We start from the raw sequence: 23,876 nt of genomic DNA on the forward strand, positions 1-23,876 counted from the left end.
GGGGAAGGGTACTCCCATGTCTACTTCAGTTTTCCAGCCAAACACTCCTCTTAACAGCTCTCAGAGCAAGAACTGAGATTACAGCCAAAGTCAATGGCTGAAGTGTGGTCATAGTTGGAAGTTAATTCAGATATGTACTAAAGGACAAACAAGGACAACAACCAAGAACTAAGAAGCATGTGAAAAGATTGGCTGCAGAGAGAGATGAAATTTGATCCCTTAACCATAAGGAATGTGGTATCTGGGCAGAAGTAGGTGAGTGGCAGAACACACATGCATAGGGTTGTGTGGATTCATAGTGTCATTTGTGGACGGTAATGAAGAGCATCTGCAGAATGAATGAATGAATGACGAAAAATCAGCTTTCTTCCAGAGAAATATCTTACCGCATCTGGATTGAGGCTCTTCCTAGCATTATCAGTCACAAACTAGGTTGTGAGGGAGAGACAAGAGGGGAATAAGCATGCTAGGCAACTAGCAGTTCTATGCCTGGTTGAACCCAACAGTCAAATATCAGTTACACTCTAAGGTCAGAATCTCTCCACTTGCTTGCTGCTGACGTTGAACAGAACAAAAAAGTGCAGTTGGTGTATCTTTTAAGAGAAACACAGGTCTGTCTAGACAGCAGCAAAGACAGAGTCACTTTCTTTCTCTCCCACATAAAGAAATGAGCACAAAACAGTATCGCTGTATTTTTCTCACCTCCTCTCGCCCACATTTCTGATGTCTGCAAGAGGGAAGGAAATCCTTCTCTCCTAAACAGACTGGTACAATCTTTGGCTTCCCTCTCTCACACACCTTTGTTGAATTTGCCCAGCTAAAGAAGGGCATACAAACCAACTCTTTTCTCACATGTTCATTTATTTGTATGCCTTTATGTAGGCAGGCTTGTGCAAATACACGCCAAATACCCGTAATTAAATTTAAAAGATTTTTTTTCTCGTTTGCTTTTGCACATGCTACACACATACAACTTACTTCATACACTACATAAAATATGTGTGGAGCATTCTCCTGTTTGCTCATAAATGTACAATGCATACCCACTTCCAGCTCACTAGACACACACTGTTTCTGACACTAATGTCCGTTCAGAATTTCAGGGGTGCGCTTGAATGCATTCAAAGCAGCCCACCATCTGTTGTGCCATAAAGAGAATTTAACACCCATTTCGATCTGAAAGAACCGAGACAGAATCAATTAGCTCTGCATGAGTAGTTCTGCAGCCTGTGCTAGAAGTTGCCTTAACTCTTCCCTCTGTGCTGAGGAGAGCTTAGGAATGAGTCATAGGGGAGACTGTGCTCCCTCTTGGTGCCATTGTTCTTTGGCAATTGCTCCACAATCAACCCAAGGAGTTTAGTTCCCTGGTGTTCTCTGCCACAGACCTGGTTTTTACCAGCGCCTTGTCCCAACCCACCCAGTATTGGCCTCACTACTGTGACTGCCTCAGCTGGATCCTCATTTTGTCAGTGTCTTATCCCCTGGGATACTGATAATGGGAAGCCTGTGATGGGATAATGGGAAGCCAGACTGACAATGGGAAGCCAGACCTGCGCAGCCCCAGCCATTTGTGGATTGGGGGAGGGTGGCGGCAGATGTACTGCATGAGCATGTTCAGTTCTCCAAATACGTATCATGTGAACATGCTCTAAGTGAACAACAGGGATGGTCAAATCTGTCCGTTTCAGATTTTCTCTGTTTTGCATCTTTCCAATCTTAAATTCAGTTCTCCACCTTTTCTGCAAGAATTTGTGGACTTTTAAGAATCTTTATGAAAATTTATTAGCATTTGAATGCAAATTTCTCTAAATATGTTTTGTATGAAGTTACAACTAGTATGCACAATTTTACAAGCAATTTCCCCTAACAGAATGCATGTTATTTTTCACTAATATATTCATCTTTATGCACACTTTCCCCTGATACATGCATTTTTGTACATATTGCTTGGGTGGAAAACTGCATCACAAAATTTGGAGAAGTATGCTTCAAAGGATAGCTGTGTTTTGGTTCATGGAAATTAGGTAGTTTCTCATTGAAATGCAAAAAAAAAAATTGCTCCCCCATCCCTAGCCTGCAATGCCCAATTTCTTTACTCCAGGGTGAGAGCAGGGTGACTAAGCTACTGGGGGGCACCCCTGAGCCATGGGATCATTGTAGACCAGGGTGAAGAGTCTCTCCCTTGAATCAGTAAAACAATTGGGCCATAGTCGGAAAAATGGGGAGGAAAAGGAATCTCCTTGATAAGCTGAGCACTTGTTCATCCTTCCCTATGCCTGAGATCAGGGGCCACTAATAACATTACTCTTCACCCTGCTCTTATTAGTACAATGTTTCATCTCTGGTGGATTTTCCTGTTCTGCCATCTGCTTTGCTCCTACAATCACTAAAAATACTAGGGCTGTAAACACACTAGTCACCAGATCAAAGTGCTTCCATTTGCTATCGATTCCATAATAAACCTTAGCCTGGAAACACTCTATCTACAGCAAAGTGTTTCCTTTGGCCATACCTGGAGGGGAAACAAGTTGATCTGCCAATCAGTTGTGAAATCTCTTTGAAGCTGAATTAAAAAAAAATATTCAAGGTGTTTCCACCAGGTTTAACAGTAAAAAGGGGTGGGGTTTGACTAGCCCCCATGTTCAGAAAATAGAGGTGGAGATGCACTGGAACCAGCAGAACAGTGACTGTGTTTCTACCGTAGCTTAGAAAGCAATGCTCTCCAAATTCCCTTTAACAAGCATGGAAATGTGAACAAGGCAACTATTTCACTCTCAAAAGAGTTGACCTGCCTCTCTAGCCTAGATTGTTGCTTCCTTTGACCGACCAGGAGAGAGACCTCGGGGTTGTAGTGGACAGCACGATGAAAATGTCGACCCAGTGTGCGGCAGCTGTGAAAAAGGCAAATTCCATGCTAGCGATAATTAGGAAAGATATTGAAAATAAAACAGCCGATATCATAATGCCGTTGTATAAATCTATGGTGCGGCCACATTTGGAATACTGCGTACAGTTCTGGTCGCCTCATCTCAAAAAGGATATTATAGAGTTGGAAAAGGTTCAGAAGAGGGCAACCAGAATGATCAAGGGGATGGAGCGACTCCCTTACGAGGAAAGGTTGCAGCATTTAGGGCTTTTTAGTTTAGAGAAAAGGCGGGTCAGAGGAGACATGATAGAAGTGTATAAAATTATGCATGGCATTGAGAAAGTGGATAGAGAAAAGTTCTTCTCGCTTTCTCATAATACTAGAACTCGTGGACATTCAAAGAAGCTGAATGTTGGAAGATTCAGGACAGACAAGAGGAAGTACTTCTTTACTCAGCGCATAGTTAAACTATGGAATTTGCTCCCACAAGATGCAGTAATGGCCACCAGCTTGGACGGCTTTAAAAGAAGATTAGACAAATTCATGGAGGACAGGGCTATCAATGGCTACTAGCTGTGATGGCTGTGCTGTGCCACCCTAGGCTGAGGCAGCATGCTTCTGAAAACCAGTTGCCGGAAGCCTCAGGAGGGGAGAGTGTTCTTGCACTCGGGTCCTGCTTGCGGGCTTCCCCCAGGCACCTGGTTGGCCACTGTGAGAACAGGATGCTGGACTAGATGGGCCACTGGCCTGATCCAGCAGGCTCTTCTTATGTTCTTATCTTCTTATGTTCTTTGAGCTCTGCAGATTTTATTTGTGTTTCTCTAGTGCTTTTCAGCTTGGGCAATTGTTAACAAACTATAACGTCCACATGGCTAGATGGGTACAACAACAAGAAAAGGAGGGAACCTGCCCAGAAGCATGTAACAAGGCAATAAGACACCTGGGTTAAAGTTACAACATCCTGACTACCCTCAAATTGCTCTGCTCTTGAAGCTGTGCTCCTCTTTTTCACTCACCTACAATGGCATCCTTTGAAAGATTAAATGCTTATACTCACATGGTCAGTCACTCGTTTCCCACTGAAGAGGGGCAGCTGCTCAGAGCCTTGTAGCATCACTAGCTGAGAGTTCAGCAGTACAATTGAATGCATTGAGTTGAAATCACAGCTTGCAAGGTTGGATACCAATCTACTCTGGCTCCCTCTGCTGCCTGCCAGCTACTGGAGAACGTCTTATAAAGCATCCAGGATGTCAGGACCAAACTAGATGAGACAATATACATGCCGTTAGCAATTGCATTAATGGTTTCTTAAAGGTAAATAGCAGGTGCAGGGGGCCTGATCTGGTCCAGCCCTCCTCCCACCATCTTGTTAAGCACTTTCTGAAATCAGCAGCGTCACTAGCAGGAGTGCGGGGGGGTGCGGACCTCCAGTGCGTGCCCTCCCAGGGGCATGGATGAGGTGGCTGGGCTTGCATGCACACATATGCGCGCACACACACTCAAGGCCAGCCACCCCATCTATGCCTCTGGGAGGGCGTGTGCTGGAGGGGCACCCAGCCGGAGAAGGCCTGGGAACGCAGGCGTGCCTCCCTCGCCCCGCCGATGCTGCTCCCGCGCTCGCCCGCCAGCCTGCCTGCCCGCCTCCAAGGAGTTGGAGCAGCCTTGCCGGGCAAAGGTGCGGGGCAGGGCAGCTCTGGGTGTCACCCCCCTCATGGTGACACCCAGGTGCGGGCCGCACCCTCCGCACCCCGGTAGTGATGCCCCTGTCTGAAATACTCTCCTCCCCCTCCCCCAGTTCTTGTTATTTTCCTGCCTTTCACCAATAGGTCCCAAGACTAGTAATAAAGCATGCACCAACAGTTATGTGAATTTGGCACATGTTAAAAACTCCTTTATTTGCCACCTTTGCTGGCTGTTGATAGCAGTCATTTTGTTGTTGTTTTTTAAAAAAATATTTCTAATTGACTGCTGATTGTTTATTTGTGCTATGCTTATAGTGATTGCAAACTGTATGTTAGATGGTATATAAATATTTTAACGCAATAAATAAATAGGTTATAGATGTTTTGTTTTCTGATTCCCATTCCAAGGATGTGGCCACAATGCAGTTCTGTGCTAACAAGCTGGACAAGAAAGATTTCTTTGGAAAATCTGACCCCTTCATGGTGTTCTACAGGAGTAACGAGGATGGGACGTAAGTACAAACACTTTTGTTCTTTGGGCAGAAGGTTTGCTCAGGTGGTAATAGAATCTGTTTAAATGGCTGCTCCATTAGGGCAAATGGGGCAGTGGTCCACAAACCTCTGGCTTTAACCAGCCCCAACCTGTCTGCTTTCTTACTTACCAACAGTCCAAGGGGTGGTCCTGGCGGTTTCCTTCTTCCTCCTTAGTGAAGTCTCAGCGTTGCCCTTGTAGAACTCAAGAAGGAGGAGAATGGGGACAAACTGTAACCCTTTTGTTTCCGGTTCCACCTACTGTTGCTCTCCCTGCCTTCTGTCCTCCCAGTTCCAATGGACACCAGCCACCACTGGTAGCCTTTAGCAGAAAGTTACCCCAAGTGTTTGTTTTTTAATCAAGAAGCATGAAACACTTCTCATGATAAAAGAGTTTCCTCAGAATGTATTGGGAACCACATCCATGGTGCAGCTGTCCCCCTTCACCAAACAATAGAAGTATTATAAAGCCCACCCTCTGGCTCTAAACAAGGGGCTTGATTTAAGTACCGAGGTTAACAACTGTTCAGCTGGGAAGCCCAGAGGATGCCAATAAATAGCATGTAGGAGATCCATGGAGACTGAGGCAGTGAGTTGTTTCTAATATATTGTTAACTACCTTACTCATGCATAGTATTGTTAATGACACAGGGGCTCATGAAATCCATGGCACACTATATATCGAGGGTGGCTGACCTGTGAATCTCCAGACATTGCTGGACTCCATCAGTCCCAGCCAGCATTGCCAAAAGTTAGGGAAGATGAGAGTTATAGTTCAGCAACTTCTGAAGGGGCATAGGTTAGCCACCCCTGCTTTATATTGCTGTAACTCAGCCTTGTAGGTAACAACTTACCTAGCAGCTGTTGGCGACCAGAAATTCCATGTTGGTGAGTGAATGGGCTGTGCAAGAAGGGACAGATTTTTACATCCCTTCTCCACCATTCCACTTGGTTTCCAATCATCGTCCTCCATGGCCAGCATAGAGCAGGTGGGTGGAGGAGGAATGGATTGCTCCATCCCTCCTGTACCAACCTGCTTGGTAGAAGTTTTTAAAAAATACCAGCCAGCTAAAAGGCTAGTAGCCTTCATTTCAATGCTGGCCATGGAGGAGGGGACTTCTTCCTCATGGTCAGCATGGGAACAGAGGCTTCTAACCTCTTAGAAGGTGAGTAATCTTTTTGGAGACTAGTAACTTTTGTGTCCTTACTTATGGTTGTAATGCACATTCCAGTGCAAGCCTATGGAGAATCTGATATATAATAGCAAGGTATGAACATCTTTTCTTAAACATTCTTTACTTAACCTTATAAAACTGTGAGGATTTAGCATGTTCATGCAAGAGTCATCACCTTTTGGAAATACTGCCAAAAATGGAAAGTGAGAAGGAAGAGGAATGAAGGAGAGAGTATTAAACTCGGGGTGCTTCCAGGCCATGGTTTATTATGGAATCGGTGCTGCACTGCTGCTCAGGCTTGCAAGGGTTTTGCACCATCCACATGATGACATTGTCATCATCAAAATGCCAAGCTGTACTTCTTATTATTTTCCATTAATCAACATTTCTTTAGTGTGAAAAATCTGTTAAGCAAAAATAACTTGTTATATATCCATAGTCACTGTTGGTTTGGAAGCTCATTAGCTTTTTCTTTTTGGTGGGCAGTTTATCACACACACAGTTTGTCACACACTTTGTGTGTGTGGTGAGGGTTCAGTGGGTGGCCTCTGTTGCCACACCCCTACTTGCTCCTCACCTGAGCACAACCTAACCATTTTGTTTCCAGTGATCCAAACCAGTGTTCTTCAACCTTTGGTCCCCAGAAGTTGTTAGACTACAACTCCCATCTTCTTTTTTAAAAAAATCTGATGTCAGAGCAAGGTTTAGCTCCTTGCATGCAAACCCACGTTTCTGAAAAGCAGTTTGGGTGCTAAGTTCGGAAGAAGAAGAGAGTAAAATACTGCTGGTAGGAGCAGGACAGGGGGAGCAGAGGAGAGAGGAAAGCTAATTGGTGCAGGCAGAGAAAATCAGCCAATCTCCAACCGAAAACAAATGCTACATCTGCCCCCTTCATTGCTGTTTTGCTGTGCAGAGTGGGGGGGGGGATAGAAAAGAGTGGGACATGCAGAGAAATTATCTCCCACCCCCCAGGTCTCATCAGTGGAAACATTGAAGCAATGAGAAGGGTCCCCCTTTTGTCTCCTTTTAGTTTCTACATAAAAGGGGGGTTACATGGAGGGAGCAAAACAGATTTGAAAAAAGTGTGGGAGGAATCTACCTGTTTGTGTGAAAAAAGAATATACTGTGATTCAAACACTTTTGCGTTTCCCCCCTCCTTAAAACTGCTCACCCCTCTCTTTTGCCTGCACACAAAAAGAAAGTGTCTTTGCTTTCTTAAGTTGCAATTCATTTGTAAGCTGCAGGTGCCCATGCACACTCAGGCTCTCACTTTCAGCAAAGTATCTATAGCAGAATCAACAAGAGAGAGAGAGAGAAAATGGAACTCGTGTGTGAGTGGTGTGGGTGGTGTGAGTGGGTGGTGTGGTGTGAGTGGGTGGTGTGGTGTGAGTGGTGTGAGTGGGTGGTGTGGGTGATGTGGGTGAGTGGGTGGGGTGAGTGGGTGGGGTGAGTGGGTGGGGTGAGTGGGTGGGGTGAGTGGGTGGGTGGGGTGAGTGGGTGGGGTGGGGTGAGTGAGTGTGTGTGTGTGTAGGGGAGAATACAGATCATGTTTTTATTCTCTCATTTAATAGGTTTAATGGAAAATTTCATTTCAGAGTGCTTCATGAATCAGCTTACAGGTTACACAGGATTCAGCATCTTGCCAGGGATAACTAGACATGACTACACTGCACTAAGACATTGTCGCAGCAATTAGATACGCCCCTTACCAGCCTTAAGTAAGGATGGGTGGGCTCCCTACTTCCATGAGAAAGGTCTCATGGTTGGGAGCACACACACACATGAGTGCTGCTCCTCCATGGGACAGTGGGAACCCTTTGAGCCTGCTGGCACCACAGCCTACGGATCCAAGGTGAGGGTGGCTGGACCACTTCAGCAAGGTCCTCCTCCTGTGCGGCAGCAGCTGGGTGAGCAAGGAAGGAGGGTGACATTTTTTAAAAAAAATCTTATGTCAGAGCAAGGTTTAGCTCCTTGCATGCAAACCCACGTTTCTGAAAAGCAGTTTGGGTGCTGAGTTCGGTAGAAGAAGAGAGTAAAATACTGCTGGTAGGAGCAGGACAGGGGGAGCAGAGGAGAGAGGAAAGCTAATTGGTGCAGGCAGAGAAAAGCAGCCAATCTCCAACCGAAAACAAATGCTACATCTGCCCCCTTCATTGCTGTTTTGCTGTGCAGAGCAGGGGGGGGATAGAAGGGGGTGAAGGAAGGGATTCTGAGGAACTAAGACAAATAGTGGTAACGAGAGAGGAAGTTCTAAGCTTAACGGACAATATAAAAACTGACAAATCACCGGGCCCAGATGGCATCCACCCGAGAGTTCTCAAAGAACTCAAAGGTGAAATTTGCTGATCTGCTAACTAAAATATGTAACTTGTCCCTCGGGTCCTCCTCCGTGCCTGAGGACTGGAAAGTGGCAAATGTAACACCAATCTTCAAAAAGGGATCCAGAGGGGATCCCGGAAATTACAGGCCGGTTAGCTTAACTTCTGTCCCTGGAAAACTGGTAGAAAGTATTATTAAAGCTAGATTAACTAAGCACATAGAAGAACAAGCCTTTGCTGAAGCAGAGCCAGCATGGCTTCTGCAAGGGAAAGTCCTGTCTCAGTAACCTATTAGAATTCTTTGAGAGTGTCAACAAACATATAGATAGAGGTGATCCAGTGGACATAGTGTACTTAGACTTTCAAAAAGCATTTGACAAGGTACCTCACCAAAGGCTTCTGAGGAAGCTTAGCAGTCATGGAATAAGAGGAGAGGTCCTCTTGTGGATAAGGAATTGGTTAAGAAGCAGAAAGCAGAGAGTAGGAATAAACGGACAGTTCTCCCAATGGAGGGCTGTAGAAAGTGGAGTCCCTCAAGGATCGGTATTGGGACCTGTACTTTTCAACTTGTTCATTAATGACCTAGAATTAGGAGTGAGCAGTGAAGTGGCCAAGTTTGCTGACGACACTAAATTGTTCAGGGTTGTTAAAACAAAAAGGGATTGCGAAGAGCTCCAAAAAGACCTCTCCAAACTGAGTGAATGGGCGGAAAAATGGCAAATGCAATTCAATATAAACAAGTGTAAAATTATGCATATTGGAGCAAAAAATCTGAATTTCACATATACGCTCATGGGGTCTGAACTGGCGGTGACCGACCAGGAGAGAGACCTCGGGGTTGTAGTGGACAGCACGATGAAAATGTCGACCCAGTGTGCGGCAGCTGTGAAAAAGGCAAATTCCATGCTAGCGATAATTAGGAAAGGTATTGAAAATAAAACAGCCGATATCATAATGCCGTTGTATAAATCTATGGTGCGGCCGCATTTGGAATACTGTGTACAGTTCTGGTCGCCTCATCTCAAAAAGGATATTATAGAGTTGGAAAAGGTTCAGAAGAGGGCAACCAGAATGATCAAGGGGATGGAGCGACTCCCTTACGAGGAAAGGTTGCAGCATTTGGGGCTTTTTAGTTTAGAGAAAAGGCGGGTCAGAGGAGACATGATAGAAGTGTATAAAATTATGCATGGCATTGAGAAAGTGGATAGAGAAAAGTTCTTCTCCCTCTCTCATAATACTAGAACTCGTGGACATTCAAAGAAGCTGAATGTTGGAAGATTCAGGACAGACAAAAGGAAGTACTTCTTTACTCAGCGCATAGTTAAACTATGGAATTTGCTCCCACAAGATGCAGTAATGGCCACCAGCTTGGATGGCTTTAAAAGATTAGACAAATTCATGGAGGACAGGGCTATCAATGGCTACTAGCCATGATGGCTGTGCTCTGCCACCCTAGTCAGAGGCAGCATGCTTCTGAAAACCAGTTGCCGGAAGCCTCAGGAGGGGAGAGTGTTCTTGCACTCGGGTCCTTCTTGCAGGCTTCCCCCAGGCACCTGGTTGGCCACTGTGAGAACAGGATGCTGGACTAGATGGGCCACTGGCCTGATCCAGCAGGCTCTTCTTATGTTCTTATGTTCTTAAGGTGAAGAGGCAACTTCCTGATTGGGCAGTGCCTCAACAATGGTAATTGGATCTATGGGGGCGGAGCTGTCACTGTTAGCAGCATGGGAGCCTTCAAGCTCAACTGCGTCTGAATGCACGTCATTAGGGCCTCCTCCGAAGTCCAAGTCTGTCTCTTCCTCCTTGTCCTCTTAACTCCAAGACCTTTCCATGGGGCTCATGACACTCTCTGGAACTGAGAACATTTGCCTCAGTTTCTGAAGTGTGTAAGGCTAGCACAGGCCACAGCTGAGTAGAACAGCACATACTTTGCATGTGGAAGGTCCCACATCTGGTCCCTGGCATCTCCAGTTAAAAGGATCTCAGATAGCAGTGCCAGGACGTTCCAATGTGTATTTATCACAATCAGTACAATTCAGATTTCGCCAAATACTATGTTGTTCCTCTTGCTGTCCCCTATTTAACATAAGTTACATAACTTACATAAATATTTACGTAACTTACGTAGCTTGTTTTCAGAGTTAAAAACAGCAAGATGAACAAATACTGATTGTATTTGCTTGACTGATTTCCACTCCTGACCACAGACGAACATGCAACCTGCAACTATTTCTGCTTCCTCTTCCATTTTTGTCAGAATTCCTGACATTCCTATCTAGTGGAGACTTCTGCTGGAGATTTCAGAGAGCTATTACCAGCTAGAGCAGATGGCATGGGATTAATGACCTGACTCAGTATAAGGCAGTTTCATGTGTTCACTTGCTAGGGGAGGCAGGCACAGGTTCTTTTTTTTACCCTTCTCTGCCCCACCCAAGCTGTGTGTCTTTGCTGAGACAGGAAGTGAAGTATCTAACTTACAGCAGGGGTGGGGAATCTATGGCCTTCCAGGTGTTGTTAGAGTACAGTGTCCATAATTCCTTAGTCATGCTGGCTGGGGCTGATGGAAGTTGCATGTCCAACAACAGCTCGAGGGCCACGCATTCCCGACTCCTGACTTACAATTTGATCTGCTGGCACTGAAGACCTATGGGGCTGCCTTTGGTTTTCCATTGTCTAATTTAGGCCCATCCAAAAGACCAGTTTATATGTTGAGGAAGATCCAGAGATCTTTTCACAAGCTGGTGCTTTTGTTGCACAGAGGTCACTTTTTTTTTTTAAGCAAATAATCTATTTTTGGTCTTGATCCAACCCAGTGTTAGTATTCCCCGGTCTATGGTTGTTTGAACTGAATGGTGGTTTCTTCTTATTTATTCTTCAGTGTCTACCCTAAGGCAGTTTCTGGTGTTATAGCTTAATTCCCAACTCAACCGGTCTTATTTGTATCCTGCCAGATTCACCATCTGCCACAAAACTGAAGTGGTGAAGAACACTCTGAACCCTGTATGGCAGTCCTTTGCTATCCCTGTGCGAGCCCTGTGCAATGGAGACTATGACAGGTACGGACTCGGTGGAATGAGGTTCAACTTTAGCAGCTGTCTTTGTGTGTTTATTATAGGAAATGATGGGGAGGTGTTATAGGAAATCAACACTGTGGGAGGCTTGGATCCAACAAAATGTCATAGATGCCCAAAATGTCATGAGACTCTTAATGCTGTACATTAAGAACTCCCAAATAGCTCTCACTCTCGCTCTCACTCCCCCCCCTCTCTCCCCTTTACTCACTGCTCTTGCACAGCCTTCTCTCTTTTACTCACCACCACCCTCCTTTGCCCTTCCATTCTTTCAAGTCTCCAAGGGGTGTGTGTGTGTGATGCTTCTTGTGACAACGCTCAGGATTGTTAAAATCACAAGGCTGGTATCAAAGTTTACTCAGAGTAGACCCACTGAAATTAACAGACTTAAATTAGTTGTGTTCATTCATTTCAGTGGGTCATCTCTGAGAGAACTAGCATTGGATACAACCCACGGCTGTGTGTAAGCACTTCCTTCAATACGTGGTGGAGCTCTGAATACGAGATGCTAGGAACAAACCATGCAGGGGGTGCTGATGCTGGTGCCTTCAAGCTCTGCTTGTGGGTTTCCTGGAAGCATCTGGCTGGCCATTGTTGAACTACATGGCCTCTTGGTCCAACTAAGCAGGGTCTTTCTTTTGATATTTATTTATTGCATTTATATACTGCATATTTAAAACAAGAAGAGCACACAGCCATGGGTGATAGCTCCTTTTTGCTTCTGCAAACAGTAACGCTTTGTTTCCTCTGTTCCTGTTGTATTAGCAACTGCACCTATTCTGCCACTTCACAGGAATCACGAGCCCTTTGAGTATTAAGGTGTCAGACTTACCTGTAACTTTCAGAGCTATGCGGTGAGATGATCTGGTAGTATGCAGCTGCTGTGCTTCCAGCTCCGGTATTCAGTCGATTCACCCTCCACCCTCATGCTGCAGTGAGAAAGGTTCGAACTGAGCTGATGGTAGGTGAGAGAGAAGGGAAGATGAGTGGACCACTGGAGTAGTGGGATGGGATGTGCCCCTGCTTCATACTGACCATTTTGGGGTATATCACTAAACCATGTTTTAGCATTATGTGGCTAAGAAGCAGAGCTCCTTGGGCTCAAGCTTTCACGAGGAACAGATCGGACCCTTTCTCATTTGCTTTTCAACTAACCTGAGTTCCTCGTTATGTGTAAACTCTGGTTAGTCTAACTTATGGTATGTTGAATAAGCCAGGTTCAAACGGTGGTTTATGGTTTCCATGGCCAAATGAACCTTGCACTATATATTGTAGAAATGCTCACATCCAGAAACAACAGGTGATGCAAGAGTTCCCTCTTTTAACCTAGCTGGGGACTTACTAAAATCCTGGAGTTACGATCTGTTCTTAATTAAATGGCTCTTGTTCTGTCAATATCACTGAAGAGGCAAAAGTGGAAGTAGTAAGGGGAGAGAGGACTCCCTCTGGAAGTCTGCTTCCTTCCCAACAATGGGACAGAAATGTACTTAAAGGGTGACTGATAGGTGGAAATGAACCAAAAGACCTGGGAAAGGTCTGATTGGAGAAGCCCGGAGATGGATTATCTGTTACATTCGCAAAAGTGGAAACCATTGCGATGCCTAGATCTGCAGAAAAGGTCAGTAGCAATTCAGGAGACAGAGTCTTGCTGGTGGGGGATTGACAGTCATGGTAATTGGCATAAAAAGAGCACCTTGTTCATAGGAATGCCAGTTTCAGGAAGATTGATTGGGCCCATTACCCAGCTCAATATACTCTTCGCTCAGCTTGAGGTTGTCATGAAACACAATAGCATCCACTGTCTGCATCAGTGTGTGTTTACGCTTGCAAGCTTGAGAGCTGTGCTTTAATTGCAGCTTTTACCACTGTGAAACCTACAATATTTACCACTGATTAGAAGCTTAGCTCTGATGTACATTTACATAGCTGTTTTTCCTACTAGTGGTTCCTGATGATAAAACTCAGCTACATATTCTGCTAAGTATTAAAAAAGGAAAGCATTGTCTTCTCCTTCACTGTAAGGAGGATATCATTTCTGGGAGAAAAGAAGGAACTGTGACTGAGTGCAGTCCTATACAACTACTCAGAAGTAAGCCCCATGGAGTTCATTGGGACTTACTCCCAGGTAGGCGGGTGTAGGATTGCAGCCGAAGACACCATGTTGGAATTCAAAGGACCTGGCCTCACATTCAGTCTGTTTCCTGATTAAGAGTTCTCTGTGACTTGAAATATAAAATCAATAAGAGATATTACCTCATACCTATTTTGCTCAGTCATTCTCCAGAAGCAAGGGCTGACAGCTCACTGCATTTTCCTAAATGCGTTGCCTTCATATCCTTTAATACGATTCCTTTTAACTATTTTTTCTTTGCTCAAACTTTAAAGATGTAAAAGCAAATGAATCAAATAAAATTCCTCTTGAAATTAAGTAAATAAAGAGAGGAATCTGTAAGAGTATTGACTCCCACAGGACATATATTCCTGAGGCTAAAATGGCCTATTTGCACTGTTTTTGTCTACTGCAGAGCTTAGCCAGAGGCGAGCCTTCAAGGAGGCCAGACTGAAATTCATACTCCTTTCAACTGCTAGAGTAAAATAAAAAATTGGGCCTTTTGTATGTTATTAATCAAATTTATTTGAAGGCCTGAAAGTATATTCAGGGCCAGTAAGCCTTAGCAACTTTAATCTGTGGCAGATTTTAGCATGGCACCCAGAATCTAACCATTCAGTGTGGACCAAATGGTTCCTTATCAACATAATGGATCAGAGCCCTTCATATTTTAAACTGGGTCTTCAGGCTTTTCCTATCTATTTTGTTTCTAACCCCTGGGCCAGATGCAAAGGTCCTACAATTTAGAATTAAAGCACATTCTGAGCCTAAGCATTTGATTTCAGTACCAGAACTGAAGTGGGCTCATGGTGACTTTGCACAACTCTTGGTTAGCTTTCCTCATTGCAGCAGCCTTATATCAGCATGGAAGGCCACTTTGTTGTTGTTACTATTTTAGCAATTGGGAATCAGAAACTCTTGCAGATCACCCAGAGATCCATCAGTAGATCGTGATCTACCTTCTGCCCACTTCTACTTTACACAACAATCTGGAAAAGCTGGTGTTGCACTGGCATATGCCATGATAAAGTGCATAAAGTGTCAAAGTGGGACATGCTTCCCCAAATACTTGAAAATATGTACTGGACAGATGCCAGAGAGCCACCATTGGCTGCAACTTCCTGGCACATGCCTATCGTGTTTCAAGAGATGCATATCTTCACTCCACACCATATGCATTTACAGTGGCAAACATGCAATATAAAGCATGAGGATACCCAGAAGCTCCTGCTGTAACCATTTTGCTGGAATAAGGGCTATGATAACCTATGGCATTTACCCTGAGGGTCAAACCAGACATATACATGTGCTGATGCAGCCACCAGTTTGGTTATAAAACTTAGGACGGGGTGGTCTACTTTAATTACTAAATGGAGCAGAAATTGTGGGAGAAAGACCTACTCCCCTTCCCCACCTTATGTCCCTTTGTTCTGCTGTTTGAAGACTTTTTTCCCCAACCACGTCACTTCTAGTTAGGGACAGTTGATTCAGTTCACATTTCAAGCCGAATCTATCAAATGCACACTTTCCAAAACAATATGAGCATTGAAATACAGTCATTCTTCAAAATTTGCGCTTATCCAAATTTGGATTGTGCACTTCTCCAACCAATGTTTACAAAATGCATATATTAAGGGGAAATGTGCATAAAAATGAATAAAACATACAGATGTATTATATTAGGAGAAATTGCTTGCAAAAATGTTTACATCAATCAAAACCGTACAAAAATGTGTTTATTAGGAGAAATTAGCACTAAAATGCTTAGACTTTTCAAAAAGATTCCTTTTTTAAAAAATTGCAAATTGCTACAGAAATGTGGAGAACTGAATTTAAGATTAGAAAAATGAGAAACTGAGAGAACCCAAATTGACCAATATTTCCATCCTTACTTCTGGAATTGGAACCTGTTAGGGGGGGACATAAAGGAGCAGAGTACAGGGAGATAAGTTGGGGGACGAGACAGGTTCTACTCCAGTCCCACACACACTCTGTTTAGTGATAAATAGCCAAACTGGTGGGTGCATGTAGTAGTAATACAGCAACAACAATAATTATACTTATGCATACCTCTTTCAAGCATTCGAAGCATTCAGATGCTTTATCTGGTCATAATTTTTACAACAACCCTGTAAAGTCAGTCAGCATTAATTTTATCACACACATACACACACCCCACCAGATTGCAATGGAGAGGAGTGGCTAGGGTTGAGAGAGAGAGAGGGTTGCCCAAGGCCATTTAGTGAATTCGTGGCAGAGGCGAGATTCAAACCGGGAACTTTCTGATTTGTAGTGCAGCCTCTCTAGCCACTATAACCAGCTCCCTTTCCCAGAGAGTATTAAGCAAGCACACATACAGCTGTACAGATGTCTGGTTTCATATCATATATCTAACATGCTAAAAAGGAAGAGAAACCACAATGAAGCATTTTCCAAAAGAGTCTTCAGGTTTCATCTTGAAAGATACAGCTGAGAACACTCCATCAATAATGTTGGCAGAATAATCTGCCAATGCCAAGAAGATATTACAGTCCATTTAGGCATGCAAAGTGCTCTGCCATTAGTATTTTATTAATCCTCTCAACAACATGAACTATGTCATTGGATCTCCATTTCACCAAGAAAAAGGAATGGTAAAGAGAGTTCAGAAATCCGAGCCTATAACAGGCCACCAGTTCTTGCAGCTGTTCAGTGTGCCATCTTGCATATGTTTGCTCAGAAGTAAATTCCATTGAGTTCAAGGGGGCTTACTTTCTAGTACAGCGTTCTTAGGAATGTAGTTTATGGCTGTTAGTTATTCCACACTAGGGATGGGGTTCGCTGCCTGGTTCCAATCCACTTGCATTCTGATAGTCCATCGTTTAATCCCAATCTGCCATTTTTTTGTTCCCACTTGCTCTCGCACTTGCTGATTCGATCTGCCATGCATATTTTTAGGTGATTTGATCCACAGTTTGTTTATTTTTTTGGTGGCCAAACTTTCATAGTTATCAACATCAGGGGCCATGGAGGTCTCAAGATATTACAATGTATGTTAAATGTCTATATATATGCTGCCTGTTCATCTTTTCTTTACCAAAATCGGTTACCTCTAAAGCGCTCCGGTAATTGCAACAAGTGCTTTCTGGATTCCAGACAAAAGCCTCAGAGGGTACCTGATTGGAGCCAAATGGTGTCAGGCTTATGAACGGATTACCCTTTACTGTTAGGATGATCTAGATGCAAAATTGGCTTCATTGGTAACATTTCCTTAAAATACTAAGGTTATTAAAATTTGGGGAAGTGAGGTGGCGTGAGAGCAGAGAAAAACAGGGCTAAAGTACGAACCCAGGAGGCTTCGCAGCATGGGTATTTGCAAGTACAATGAAACGTGGTTTTAAATTGGCTAATTGAAGCTGATTTTCCTTGTTAGCAATGCCTGGGGCTTGGTGAGTGGTTGATTGACAACAAGTGATGGAGGTCACAAGGGCATGAAATGCTGGCTTTATAATGGAAATGCGTCATATATGGAACGTTACAAAAATAACTCAATGTAAAATAGGAAGGAAGTTCAAAAGAATAAATTCTTGCTGATTTGCAGCCGTAGCCACAAAATCCATGCCAATTACAGCCACGGCCTGCAGCAACGAATAGGTGCTGGTTCAAAAGAATGGCGAACTATCTAATTCAGCTGGAATCCGGTGCCAGGTCCGATTTGGCGGGTATTGTCCCCATCCCTATTCCACACATACTTACTTGGAAGTAACCCCTGTTGAAATCAGTGACATTTACTTTCAAGTATATGTGCTCTGGATTGCATTCTCCTTAGCCGTACCTGTTTATACAAGGATGTAATGTGGTCGCTCATGACTTTAATTTTGCCCAAACTAGCATTCATGGCAAATTACTACAACCCAATAAGGTGGCAGACATTTCCTTCAGGATGTTCTGTTCTGACACATCCTGTTCTTGTGTAAAGTGACTACTGGACTAATAGGATGTGGTATGCACTCATTTTTGGGGATGCTAGCCATGAATCTAATGGCATAGCTCCATTTATGTGAATGGGCTTTTATGTGCTTTTTGGTCCTTTTTTCCCCTTCATAAATTCTCAAGTTTGATTATTGCTATATATGTGAATGATTTGAATTTAGTGATCAGGAAACTGTTCATGTTATTTCATTTCAGATGTTTTTTTAATTTCTGAACAACTGAATACACCCAGATTCATATGTTTAGCAATGCAATATTGTTGTTCCTGGTTATGCAAGCAATATGATAATGAGTGGTGTAATGTTTGCTAACAAATTCTGGCTACAATCAAGGCAAAGTTAAGCACTTTGAAGTCCCATTCATTTTAGCAGAACAATTTTCTTAAGTCTCTCCTACTGAAGGCAATGAAATGATTGGTGTAATCCTTACGCATGTCTACTCAATAGAGAGCCTTATTGAATTTAGTGGAACTCACTTCCAAGTAAGTATTATGCATCCACGAGAACATCAGCCATGTTCACAGAGTACCTGTAATCCTATTACTGACCTTGCTCTGTACTCTGACCTTCATCTTCTGCAGTTTAAAAGTTTTAAAAATGCCTGGCTGATTTTTAATTAATTTAAGAAATTTTGCATTGAACTGAATGATAGTGTCAGGCATGCTCACTAACAACCAGCTGTCAGTGCCAAACTCACATCTGCTTGGCTTACCTAACCAGGGAGCCACAACCACACCAGACCTTTATTTCATTTGAGAGTCATGGCTTCCCCCAAAGAATCCTGGGAAGTGTAGTTTGTGAAGGGTGCTGAGAGGAGACTTATTCCCCTGACAGAGCTCCAGTAGCCAGAGGGCTTTAACAGTCAGCCCTTCTTCAGAGGATTGTAGCTCTGTCGGGAATATGGCCTCTCCTAGCAACTCTCAGCACCCTTCACTAACTACACTTCCCAAGATTCTTTGGGGGAAGCCATGACTGTCTAAAGTGAACTAAAGGTCTGGTGTGAATGTGGCCAGGGACAGTTTGGTCTAAATTTGGGTGGGAGACTACATGTGCCTACTGTAGAATAAAAAGGTGGGGAAATGCTGAAAAACAACGATACTGTTCACAATGTTTTCCTAAAGGAAAGGAAAGGGGCTTCCCACCCAATCTCTTCCCCTCAGAGGCACATGTTACCAATTTCTTCCAGTCTACACAGGAAGTGAATTAGACTGTGAAAGACTAACTTAAATTGTGTTTGCATTTTTACAAATTTGTAGGGCAGTACAATATCTCAGAGAGGAGGTCAGTTCTCCTGCTCTCCTGGTGCATTCACTCTAGCTGCCCAATTTCCCTGCTTTTTAAAGCTTGATAGAAATATATGTTGGCTATAGGTCTTAAACTGCAAGGTTTTTTGCCTATTAGTGAATGAATTGCACTCTTGAAGGTTCTTGGTGTTGCTAGATTGTGCCCTCTCTGCTTCACCTTTCCATTATTTGAGTTAGCCATACATTTACATTCAGATATCCAGGGCTTTTTACTTGCTAATATAATGGATTTTCTAAGTGACAGTTATAAGGATATTATAGGAATGGTGCCTGCATATAATTACATTGAATAAGGTTATACATTCTGTTCTCCTGTGCATGTAAAGATGACCTCAGGTGGGTAGCTAGCTCCACCTAGCGGTTGATGGCAGAAAGAGCGCTGTTCAATTTTGCAGGGACTTCCTGCTTCCTGTGGCTCCTTATCTTAGTTGTTTATGACAAGTAAATTAGATGAGTACAGACTTAACCTGTAGAAAACACAACTGAAAAAAACAAACAGCACTCACACACACTCTGTTAAACACAAGCTCATTTAAACAACTATGGCAGCCCAGCCCTCATAGGGAGTGGCCCTGAGGTAATCTTTGACATGCACAGAGAAAACTGTTTCATGGTAAGACCAAATGTCTCTTCTCCTGTGCATGTAAAGATGACCTCAGGTGGGACATACCAAAGCTGACCCATGTAGAGCGGGAATACAGCTGGGCTGTAACAACATTATTGGTCTGGGAGAATGTGCTGTAGCACTCTCCTCCCAAAGGTCGCCTCAATAGAGGCGTATTTATTTTGTAGCGTTTGATAAATGTGTTAGGATCAGCCCATGTAGCCGCTCTGCAGATCTCCAGGAGGAAAGCACTGCGGGAAAACACTGTGGATGTGGGTGCCACCCTAGTGAAGTGGGCCACTACCTTGATGGGGTGAATTCACCTCAGGGAAGCATATGCCACCGTAATGCATGCTTAATCCACCTGGCTAGTGTTGAGGTGGAAACCTTCTTCCCTAACGAAGCTGGGTGAAAGACACAGACAAGCTCTTGTTGATAGAGGAAGTTAAACAACCCTTTAGGATTAAAGGAAGAACAGTGGGACAGTGCGGGGAACAGCCCTATCTCATGAAGATATTTTGTTAGAGCATTATTTACTGGTGCCTGAGATCCATCTTCCTCTGCTTAGAGTACACATTGGAGCCCTTTTTATTGCCATGAAGGCCTACTATCAGCTTTAATTATTGTCACCATCACTCTAATGCAAATCCCTCTAGATCCTCATATTTATGTCTCCTGAAACAAGACAGAATTTGTCATGGCTTGCCAATTTATGTCAGGGGCTGTATTCATGGGGTCAGAACTGGGTTCAAAAATGCTATTCTGATGAAGGGTCTATGCTAGATGATATTAATGAACAATTAAACCTGGCAATACCCTGGAACACCTTATGGTCCTCCTCTTGGGAACCACATTTAGAGTTGGTGCATAAATCAAGCAACCAGACAGGTTGGGATGTATTCATTTCTTGACCTTGTATTACCAGATCCTCAGTTTGGAGATTATAGAAGGAAGGGTCAAAATGATGCTGGCTTTTTGCTTCTAGTAAAACTGAAGACTTGCTTCATTATCTCTAGTATTTCTCTTCCCCTCCAGCCAAGAGTCCTTTACTCAAAGCAGCACAGATGGTTGAATTCTTGCTTTAAAATAAAAATAAAAACCCTACAAGTTATTTGAACCTTATCACAGCAAAAGCAAGGATAATGGGAAAAATATTTATTGTTTTATTTAACAAAATACTTGATTGTTAACTTGATTGTTAAAAATCTCTAAGTGGCTTACAAGAAACTTAGGCAAAGGATATAAGTAATGTTATGTCATGGTGGTTCGTCAGAGTTTCTTTTGGTCTTTTCCTTCTGTTTTCAAATAATTTTCTAGGCTCTTCAAATTTTGCTATAATTGAAACAAATGGTAGCCAATGCAGTTGGGCCTGGAACAGTTTTATGTGCTCAGACTGACTTGTCCCAGTCAACAATGAAGTATGCCCATTGTACACAAGCTTCCTAGAATAGCTGCATGCTCTAGGATGATATACCACCACCTAGGCTAAGACCAAGTTCAGGTTCAGGGGAGTGCTTGCCTAAACAGGAGATGGGCAGGAGATAGGAGCTGGTGGAATGCCAACACAGATGCGGCCTCTTCTATTTCAGCAGGGAGGGTATTTCATAACACTGGTGCCATCGATGAAAAGGCCTGCCTCTGGGTTGCCATCAGTCATTAATTATCAGACTGTGGCAAAACTAACCAGATTTTATTTGCTAATCTTCATATCCTCACCTGGCAAGGGAGCCAAAGATGGTTTTTGAGGCATGGCCTACAGTACAGTAAAGGAGAAGGGGAGGGTAACAAAAAGGTCCGGAGTACCAGTTGGGCTCCACTGATGCTTTTGCAACACATTGACATCACCACCACTGCCTCATCTCTCTCTCTCTCTCTCACCCTCTCCCTCCCCGTAAGCCATAGCAATGGTTGTGATGGGAGGTCAGGTTTGCACCACTATCCCACTGACTGCTACTGAAGGCCAATGGTCAGGGACGAAGGGAGTTGGAATTCAAAATATCTGGAGCTCACCAAGTTGATATCTGGAGTTCTTCTCTTATGGACCTAACATACTACTCAAGGCCAATCCAACATGCCAAATCTACTAAAAATCATATTTGTTTTTGAGATTGTGTAAAAGATGTGATTGAGTTGTACATCAGTTTGGGAACGAGTTGAGGAATGTTATAAATAGAGAAATAAATAAACTTGGCCTTTCTCTCCTAGATAATCTGTGATTCCATAGCTTGTGTTGCTGTCTCTGTTTTAGCAATTGTGGTTAAATCCCCCACTATGTTCCTTGCTAGATGGGGCTGATGGGAGCTATAGTCCAAAACATCTGGAGGGCACCAGTTTGGGGAAGGGTGCTTTTGGGGTAGTAGTGAGCAACATCATTTCCCCTTGTTAACTACTGGAAAGGTGAGCACTGAAAGCCAATTAATCTGTTCTTGCAAGTGCCTGGGTGTCATCAAAAATTGATGTTTTTTCCAGCTCCATGTATCCTCAGGATTGTTTAAATAGGTCTTGCACATAGTGTCAATCAGATCACATATTAGGTGCACACAATCACCCTCTTGGCTCCTGAGGAGGTGAAGGGCTGTCATGGAACTCACCCAGACTTCCCACAGTCTGGGAAGCCATGTATGCTGCCTGAGGGTCACTTCATGCATAGCACTTTTCCTATAAAGTTATCACTTCAGTGCAGAAAGTAAAAGTAGGTATGTTCCCATGCACTCTGCAATATGTATTGAACATATAATCACAACCTTGCATGAGAAGAACATTAGTTTATTTGTGGCATAGCATGAAGAATGACAATGAATCTTGCAGAGATGAGAAAGTAAAAAATTCATTTCAAAACAAACAGGCCTTTGGAACAATTTAGAATTTGGTGTGAAATCTCTGGTCCACCTAGTAGGCACTTTCAGAAGAATCAGATTCACCTTCAGGGCTTCTCGACAGTCTGTCTAGTCTGAGAGCACTTTGTCATAATAATGTGTTCTCCCCACTCAAGGAATTCTTCAAAAAAGGTAAAAGAAAAATTGATTAGTCTTCCTATGTCATCAGCTTTATATAACACTTGAGAATCTTCAGAGCACTATATATCCATTAAATGGTTATAATCCTTATAGCTATAGGTCAGTATTATTGCAGAGGCAGGCTGAGGCAGAAATCCTTTGCAAATCAGGACAGTAGGAATGAGCATGCCTCCCCCCCCCATTTCTGTCCCTGGCTGGAGGGATAACTTCTGAACTGGGGAGACTTATCGCCTTGTGTAGGCTCCCAGTTAGATTTAGAACCCTGATTTTTCCTAGGTTCTGAATAGTATAGGGAGCCTACACAAGCACAGCAGCTTCAGAGGTACCTTCTAACTCAGCCTTTCCCAACCAGTGTGCCTCCAGATGTTGTTGGACCACAACTCCCATCAGCCTCAGCAAGCATTGCCAATGGTCAGGAAATATGGGAATTGTGGTCCAACAACATCTGGAGGCACACTGGTTGGGAAAGGCTGTTCTAACTTATGGAAGGCAACAAGAGAATGAAGCCAGCACAATTATCTCATTGCATGAGAAATTTAGAACACCTGAACAGGACAATAGTAGGTTGTTTTAAGGACATCCAAGTAAGTTTATGTCAATTGTGACATTCAAACTAGAGATGTCCGGATTCACTCATTGTTCAGGCTGCACTGGCTCTCATGACAGTTGGACCTTGAGCAGAGCTTGGAAGATTACTTATAAAAAGTAATAAATTACAGTTACAATTACTTGGCCCAAAAAAGTAGTAATTACCGTTACAATTACAATTGCTCTGAAAGTAACTGATTACTTTACTTTTTCTCAAAAGTAATCACTACAATTACATTTCAGTTACTTTTTTTAAAAAACTCCTACAAGGTGCTGGCCTTGGCTGCTGCACATCTAAGAAGCCTAAAACAATATTAAAAATAAACACACACACACAGGGGGTAGTAGAATAAAAAAAATTATCCATAAGATTAACATAATGGCATAACAGAATCTCACATCCCCCCAAGCAATGAAGATACCCCAACTCTTGAAATCAAATTTTACACTTGAAATGCTTTTATAATATGTTTCTGTTATGTCTCAAAAGAACAAGATGCTCAAAGAGTATGTCAAACAAGGAATGTCTTTTTACAGTCATTATGTTCCACCAGTACTGAACAGGCGTTCTACTGCAGCGCTTGAAGGCATGCCTGTGTTGTGCTGCAAAAAACACCGCAGCACATGTGGAAAGCCATG

At 43.3% G+C, this 23,876-nt stretch overlaps 1 protein-coding gene across 2 annotated transcripts in view; it reads left to right on the forward strand.

Moving 5' to 3' along the window:
- Nucleotides 1-23,876, forward strand: part of CPNE5 (copine 5) — a 200,033-nt gene that overhangs the window by 107,946 nt on the left and 68,211 nt on the right. For both annotated transcript variants that reach the window (XM_061632533.1, XM_061632534.1), the window contains exons 9-10: nucleotides 4,957-5,060; nucleotides 11,524-11,628. In XM_061632533.1, the coding sequence (XP_061488517.1) occupies nucleotides 4,957-5,060; nucleotides 11,524-11,628 (209 nt within the window). The remainder of the gene's footprint in view (nucleotides 1-4,956; nucleotides 5,061-11,523; nucleotides 11,629-23,876) is intronic.

The sequence above is a fragment of the Rhineura floridana genome, chromosome 6 (assembly GCF_030035675.1).
Source record: "Rhineura floridana isolate rRhiFlo1 chromosome 6, rRhiFlo1.hap2, whole genome shotgun sequence".
In the NCBI taxonomy this organism is placed as follows: domain Eukaryota; kingdom Metazoa; phylum Chordata; class Lepidosauria; order Squamata; family Rhineuridae; genus Rhineura; species Rhineura floridana.